This window comes from Beta vulgaris, chromosome 9 (genome assembly GCF_026745355.1).
Source record: "Beta vulgaris subsp. vulgaris cultivar EL10 chromosome 9, EL10.2, whole genome shotgun sequence".
Lineage (NCBI taxonomy): Eukaryota > Viridiplantae > Streptophyta > Magnoliopsida > Caryophyllales > Amaranthaceae > Beta > Beta vulgaris.
Genome location: NC_079210.1, coordinates 21,348,861 through 21,356,891, shown reverse-complemented (window position 1 = coordinate 21,356,891; position 8,031 = coordinate 21,348,861). Strand labels below are relative to the sequence as shown.

Below are 8,031 nucleotides of genomic sequence, written 5' to 3'. Positions count from 1 at the left end.
CGGAGCGGCGATCCCGGATCCACCCCCGGGGTAGTCTAACTCTCGTCCTGTGCAGGTCTCCCAACAGTATCCGAGCATCTGGCCCCCACTAATCTTAATCTCGATCAATCCCACCTAATACAAGTTTTTACCCGAAACAGGTTGGCGTCGTCTGTAGGGACATCGAACTAAAAACTATGGCCATCACTCGAAGAAACCAGAGACGATAAAGGACTCCCGTCCCCTCTCATCACTCGAGGGCGCCGTCCTACGAGGTGGCCGACGAAACAGCGAAGAACCCCCGACGGGCTCCTGTTCCCTCGGCCCGCAATCAGCACATCCTCGAGGAGGTTAACCCTCGAAAGGCTACAAGCGCAGTCAACCTTGAGGCCCCTCGAGTTAGGACAGCTCCAACCCCCGCGGGCCCTCCGCGATTCAAGCAGATCAGTCAAAACCCGGTCACTCAGCAAGACCTTCAGCAACTGACCGACCGCCTCAGCGACAACTTCGAGCGCGGCCTCCGAGCTCTGATATTGAATTTCGTGGTAGGGGGAAAAGGCATCTCGAATAGGCCTCCCCTGCCTCCTATGCCTTGACTTGTGCTTGACCATAATCGAGCAGAGAACCTCGATCAGCCCCAGGTCATAGCCCTCGATCCACCAAACTCACCGAGGGTGTCTCGACGAGCAACTCATACCTCCCCCAGCAAAGGAGATGCGCGACATGTGATCAACGAGCGTTATCTGAAGAACGGTAACCGCGACGCTGAAGAAGTCCTGAATGAAAAACGAGCGCATTCCATAGCAAGGAATACTCCTCCCAGCCCTAACAGGGAGCAGAGGGAACCTCGAGAGAGGGGACCTCGGGAGAGGGAACCTCGAGAGAGGGGACCTCGGGAGAGGGACCCTCGATAAAGGGAACCTTGAGAGAAGGAGCCCCAGGAGCAGAGGGAGCCTCGAAAAGAGAAAGAGCCTCGACATCGGTGGGGCCATAGACAGCGAGCGTCGAGCTCCGAGTCTAGTCACGAGTCGGAAGTCCAAATGGGTGACTTGGGCTTCTCTACACCTTTCGACGAGGGCATCATGGAGGCTCTCACCCCTCGAAAGGTTAAAGTTCCCCCTATCAATCATTACGATGGGACAACGGACCCTATCGACCATCTGGCAGCTTTCAAGGCGCAAATGAGCGTTCAGACCAGCAGTGAGGCAGCCTGGTGCAAGTTCTTCCCGACTACTCTAAAGGGCTTGGCCTTAACCTGGTTCACCGAGCTTCCTTCCGGGAATATATCGAGTTTCACTGCCCTTAAGATAGCTTTCAAGCAGAACTTCATTGCGGGAAGAAGACATCGGAAGACCAGCATCCACCTCATGTCGATCAGACAACGGAGGGAAGAAGACCTAGCTGACTACATCAAGAGATTCAACGAAGAGTCAATCAAAGTTTCCGATCTGCAAGACAGCGGCGCATTCACCGCGGTCATGTCTGGGTTATATCTCTCGAGTAGATTCAAGCTAAAGCTCGCGGAGAGCGAGGCCTCGTCATTCTCAGAAGCCATGAACCTAGCTCAGAAGTTCATTCAAGCCTCCGATATCTGTAAAACGCATGAGGAGCCCAACTCCGGAAAGAGAAAGCACGAATAGACCCCTCGAGCGGACAACCCCAGGGACGTCCCTCAAAAAGAGAAAGACAAGAAGCCTCGTTGGGGAAACAACTGGAACGACCCCCGGTACAACTTGAATCAAAGAGAAATCTACCTAGATATCAAAGGGAAGTATCCCCTGCCGAAGACTAATCCCATTCGAACATCAGTCAGCAAGCGAGATAAAAGACTCTGGTGTGATTTCCATCACGACTGTGGTCACACCACCCGTGACTGTCGAGAACTAAAGAGAGCGCTAGACAAGCTAGCCGACGAAGGAAAATTGAACTGATATCTGAAGGACCCAAAAAAGAAGAAAGCCGAGCCTCGCCAAGAAAAGTAGACTCGAAGTGACAAGACTGTAGGGTACGTTAACATCATTGCAGGAGGGTTTGCCTCGGGTGCCTTAACCAGCCGCTCTCGCAAGAAACATTATCTCTACACCCTGAAACACGGGAGTGACGCAACCTCTTCCGCAATATGTCCGAACTATGACCTTCAAAGACAGCCATCGACATATACAAACCCCGCACGACGACCCTTTGGTCGTCGAAATTAAGATACCCAGTTTACGGGTGGGTCGAGTTCTGATTGATAGTGGAAGCTTTGTGGATATCATCACTATGGACTGCTTAAGGAATCTGAAGTACGAAGAAATAGACCTCACCCCTATTGACCAACCGTTGGTAGGATTTGGGGGACAATTAGTTCATCCCCTCGGCTCGGTCACACTACCTACACGGATGGGAGAGAAGAGGGCAGGACGGAATGTTATCATCGATTACCTAACGGTCGACACCAGCCTTCCTTATATTGTGATCATAGGTCGTCCCACACTCAACAAAGTAAAAGCTGCCATCTCGACGTATCAACTGCTCTTACAGTTGGAGGGGGACGACGGGAAGGTCGCTCGGTTGTTCAGCGACCAGAAGTCCGCCCGAGAATGTTACGTCAACAATCTAAAAAGCAAGAACGAAGAAGTCTCCCGCAAGAGAAAGTGCCCCGAGCTAGAGGGGCCCCTCCCTGTGATGGGGCTCTACATGGCCGATAACCCAAAGCGGTACAAACGACCTCGACCTGCGAATCGGGATGAAGAGGTGTGCATCGATAGTGGACGTAATTGCACGATCTGAATAGACAAGCAGGTCGCCGATGGAATTAAGGACCAAATCCTCGAGGTCATCAAAGAATTTCAAGATGTCTTCGCCTATACTGTTGACGAGATGCCCGGAATCGACCCTGAGCTTATGGTCCATCGGCTCAACATTCGAGAAGGATATAAGCCAATCAAGCAAAAACAAAGGCACCAAGGGGCCGAAAGCATTGCAGCAGCCTCTGAAGAAGTGCAAAAGTTGCTAGCCGCCAGTTTGATTCGAGAATGCCAATATACCGAGTGGTTAGCCAACGTGGTCTTGGTCCGAAAGTAAACCGGAGCCTGGAGGATGTGTGTCGATTTCACAGACCTGAACAAGGCCTGTCGAAAGGATGACTTCCCTCTACCTAAGATCGACAGGCTGGTTGACTCGACAGCCGGTCATGCACTATTTAGCTTCATGGATGCAAATGCGGGGTATCATCAGATCCCGATGCCCGCCGAAGACCAAGTCCATACTGCCTTCACCACAAGTTCAGGAGTATATTGCTATAAGGTGATGCCCTCTGGCCTCAAAAATGCCGGGGCCACCTACCAGCGTTTTGTAAACAAAATGTTTGAAAAGCATATCGGACGAAATGTCGAGGTCTATGTCGACGACATGATCGTCAAAAGTAGGAGAGAAGAAGATCACTTCTCCGACTTGAGAGAAACACTTTCCACTCTGCGCACCCACAACATGAAGCTGAATCCGAAGAATTGTGTCTTCGGTGTAAAGGGGGGAAAGTGCCTAGGCTTCCTTGTCGACGAAAGAGGAATCGAGGCTAACCCCGACAAGATTCAGGCTATTATTGAGATGAAAAGTCCTCGAACTATCAAAGAAGTCCAGCGCCTAACCGGCTGCATGGCGGCCTTAGGACGTTTTCTCTCTCGATCGGCTGACAAAAGCCTCTATCTCTTTCGAGCTCTAAAATAGTCAACGTTCGAATAGGATGCCTCAGCAGAAGAAGCATTCCAGCAACTCAAAAACCATTTAGCAAGTCTTCCCAAGTTGGTTTCACCTTTACCAGGAGAAACACTCTTCGTGTACCTTGCAGTATCTGAGCACGCTATCAGTGCGGTCCTCGTGGCCGAGCGTGAAAAGAATCAGCATCCAGTATATTTCGTGAGCCACGCCTTCCGAGGCATAGAGTCCAAGTATCCCCCAACCGAGAAGATGATTTTTGCCCTGGTTCTGGCAACCCGGAAGCTAAAGCCTTACTTCCAGGCCCATCCTATCAAAGTCGTCACAAGCCAGCCTATACGAAAGGTGATAGAGGGGAAGAACCAGTCGAGCAGGGTCACGGATTGGGCCAACCAAATATCGGACTTTGGCATAGAATTCGAACCTCGGCGCGCCATCCAAAGTAGGGTGTGGCGCCGGCCTCCTAATCCTCGATCCGCAAGCCAACAGAACTGAGTATGCAGTCAAGTTCGACTTCGCCGCCTCAAATAACGAGGCCGAATACGAATCGCTGCTCTTAAGCATCCAGCTTTGCAAAGCAGCCGGCGCTCGAGAACTCAAGTCCCACACTGACTCCCAATTGATCGTGGGACAAGTAACAGGGGAGTTCGAGGCCAAGGAGGACAGTATGCGGATGTATCTAAGGAAGGTGAAAGAAGAAATCACTAGCTTATCCCTCTTCTCCATAACTCACATCCGCCGATCAGAGAATCAACAAGCAGACGCCTTGTCAAGGTTGGCGAGTTGGGCAGAAGATCTCTCGCCTCGACCCATAATGTGGGAAGGCCTAAAGGCACCCAACATTAATAGAGGAGTAATCACCTCGACAGGAGTCCTACTTGGATGGACAAAATCATAGCATTCATTCGAGATGGTGTCCTCCTCGAAGATGAGCTCGAGGGAGAGCGAATACGAAGGCGAGCACGTTGGTTTGCCTATCATGAGGGACGGTTGTGTAAGAATTCATTCACTCAACCCCTCCTCCGTTGCCTCACCCCCAAACGGGGGACTATGTCCTTCAAGAGACTCTTCGAGGGTCATGTGGAAGCCACCAAGGGGCACGAACCATCGCCGCCAAGGCACTTCAAGCAGGGTATTACTGGCCCACCATGAGGGAAGATGCCTCAGTTATGGTTCGAAAGTGTAAAGAATGCCAAATGCATGCCAACTTACCCCATCAAGCTGCCAGCACCTTGACCACTATCCAAGCCTCCTTGCCTTTCGACAAGTGGGGTATGGACCTCCCGGGCCCTTTCCCTCCAACATCAGGGCAGCGGAGGTTCTTACTGGTCGCTGTCGATTACTTCACCAAGTGGGTCCAGGCGGCGCCCCTGGCTTCCATCACTAACAAGCAGGTTCAACAATTCATCTGGCAACACTTGATCACTCAATTTGGGGTTCCTCGAATACTCATATCAGACAACGGCAGACAGTTCAACAGCGGCCCTACTCGCGACTACTGTTAGAGGTTTGGGATTGAGACCAGGTTTTCCGCCGTCAATCGACCTCAGACCAACGGGGAGGTTGAAGCAGCCAACAAAGTGGTGTTGAAAGGGCTCAAAACGATGCTCGAAGGAGCAAAAGGCTCGTGGGTGATGACCTACCGGGAATTCTTTGGTCCACCAGGACAACTGTTTGAGAAACAACAGGCCACTCGCCTTTCAACTTAGTATATGGGAGCAAGGCGGTCTTACCAGTCGAGTTGGGCATTCCATTGCCCTGGATCACGTTTTATGATCAAGACATAAACGACGAAGAGAAGAAGATTGACCTCGACCTCCTTCCTGAAACTTGAGGGACAGCCCTCCTTAAGGTCATCTCCTATAAGCTCAAACTCACCCGGTTATTCAACTGTCGAGTCAAGCAGCGAACTTTTCAGGTCAATGAATGGGTACTCCAGAAGTTCAAGTCCACGGGACGACAGCATAGCTTGGGAAACTTACAGCCCAACTGGAAAGGGCCATATCACGTGACCTTGATAGTTCGTCCAGGCACTTATCGCCTCGAAGAACAAGATGGACGTCCACTCCTTCGACCATGGAACGCGGACAACCTTCGTAAATTTTATGTCTAAATGGTTTGTCTCTCGAGCTTGGGGGCATACCATATGGGCACTCTTGTAATCATTTTATAAGGCACCAAAAAGCATGTCAATCGTTGTAAACATCGCAGGTCACTTGCCTTTTTGTGTTTTTGGGCATTATTTATAACAGATTACCTTTCGTGTGAATTACTTATTATATAAAGTGTTTCGAGCTCGCTTAGCAATTGTACAGTGAGCACAAACTGAAAAGGCCTCGAAGAGTACTCAGGCATAACGATAATTCCAATGGAAAATGAAAGGCATAAAAGCTCGAAGGGACAAACAAATAAAATGAGCAACAAATAATCGGAAGTTTTATTCCATTAATCATAGTACAAGCTATCGAAGTCGCTACAATACAAGTCCAAAGAAAAGCTTAGATTAAATAAGAAAGCCTAAGGGTACAATGTTAACCCTAGTAGGAGAAAAGAAGACGGGTCACTCGAGCTGCTGAAGCTGTTAAGAAGAGGAGAAGAGCCACGGTCCGCCTCTCGAGCTGTTGAAGCCGTAAAAAAGAGGCGAATGGCCACGGTTCACCCCCCGAGATTGGTGGGGGGAGGAACCTGGTTCTCGGCCTGGCCTGCCTCAGCAGACCCTTCATCCAGGGAAAGTGCCTTGACACCTTCCTCGACTTCAGTCCACGACAGACCGGGGGCAAGCCTCTCGAGGACCACTCGTACCTTGTGGAGAGCCTGGACCTGCCTATCTCAAAGGCTTGTAGAGAGGCGTCCTCGAGGAAGGCCCTCCCCTCGTCGGAGTCCTTCCAGTCCTGGACCACAGCCTCCGGGCACTCCCGAGCCTTAGCAATGCCCGCCTCAGCATCCTTTCGAGCCTTCTCGACTCGCTGATCAGCCTTTTTACAATCCTTGGCAGCCGCCCTATGCCTCCTGCTGGCGGAATCCCTCTGCACAATAGCATGGGTGAGGGACTGCTCTTGCTCCCCTTTCTTCTCCTCGAAGGCCTTGAGGGAGCTGGCCATCGAGTCCAAGGCTTCCGAGAGTCGCATCTCGGCCAGCCGCAGCTGACTGACGAGAGTGTTTCTCTCGTCCCAGGACATCTCCCCCGAGACAGTCCCGGCGGCTATCCCGGGAAAAGACCTTCGCGCCAGGGCGAGCAACCTGATCGACAGCTGATAAAAGAAGACGTTAGCAGACAGAATGTCAAAAGCTAAAATGACTAAGGATAAACAAGGAAACTCACCATACCTCGGTCATGGTCGCCTTAACGGCCTCGACCTCCTGGCCATCGGGCGTCACGCACGCCCTTTCCTCCAACTCCGCCACCAGGTGCTCCGAGGCCTTGTCGAAGCGCACGGCCATTTCGGCCCTCGAGAGGGCAGAGAAGGGTAGTCTCATGGCCTCTTCACGCCAGGGTCTCTTCTTCGAGGTTGCCGCAACTGTTGCAGCACTAGAGGTAGCGGGTGCTGAAGGGGCAGGAGGATCCTCGATCTTGACCGAGCCCAGGGCCTCGGCCTTAACCTCCTTCGGCTCAGGATTAGGAGCCAAGGAGGAAGGAAGCTGCTTCCCCTCCTCGACGGGGTGATCAGCCTCGAGCTTCACCACGGGGTCCCCCATGGTCGCCCCCGAGGACGAGGATGAGCCCAGATCAGCCTTTGTCAGCCTTCGACGTTTGGCCTCTTGAAGGGCCTCGGCGGTTATCAAAGGCTAAGACATCGTGGGTGGAAGTTAACAAAGATTGGGAGATCAAGTTTAGAGAGAGAAGAAGAGAAAGCAGAGTTGTGAAATCTGCAGGGCTAATTGTCCGTACTTATAGGCAGTACTGTCTACAATTTCCCAAAAAGGCATTAATTGCTCCCCTCTAATGGGCTCCCACGTGGCAAGGCCCAGAAGGAGGCCTCACGTGCCCCACGCGCGCACTGATTATTGGTCTCCTGGTCCTAACCATGAAGACCCTCAAATGTCGATAGGCGTACAACATCGAATAGCATAAAAGTAAGAGGCAAAAAGATAAGCGAAAAATGAATCTTCATTTTCATTGAGAACGAAGTACATCCTAAAAGCCACTCAGGGCTTGGCAAAAAATGAATCTTCATTTCTACCAAAAAGAAGCAACAACCTAAGTGCCTCGCAGGGCACGACTAAGTACAGAAAACAAAAAGCAAAAAGCTGCTAAAAGTCCAAAAACAAAAAGCTAAGCAGAACTGCTCGAGGAGTCGCTCTCCGAGGTCTCAGACACCGCCTCGACGTCCCCACGCTTCGAGGAGCTGTCACTCG

General features: G+C 51.5%; 2 protein-coding genes across 2 annotated transcripts; both read left to right on the top strand.

The window, feature by feature from the left end:
• Positions 1 to 1,019: 1,019 nt before the first annotated feature.
• Positions 1,020 to 1,619, top strand: LOC104903379 (uncharacterized). The gene has a single exon (XM_010691404.2). It carries the CDS (start codon positions 1,020 to 1,022, stop codon positions 1,617 to 1,619), a length of 600 nt encoding a protein of 199 aa, XP_010689706.2.
• Positions 1,620 to 2,109: 490 nt separating this feature from the next.
• Positions 2,110 to 3,045, top strand: LOC125493260 (uncharacterized). The gene is made up of 2 exons (XM_048636428.1): positions 2,110 to 2,715; positions 2,764 to 3,045. The coding sequence occupies exons 1-2, from the start codon at positions 2,110 to 2,112 to the stop codon at positions 3,043 to 3,045; spliced, it is 888 nt and encodes a 295-aa protein (XP_048492385.1).
• Positions 3,046 to 8,031: the final 4,986 nt, after the last annotated feature.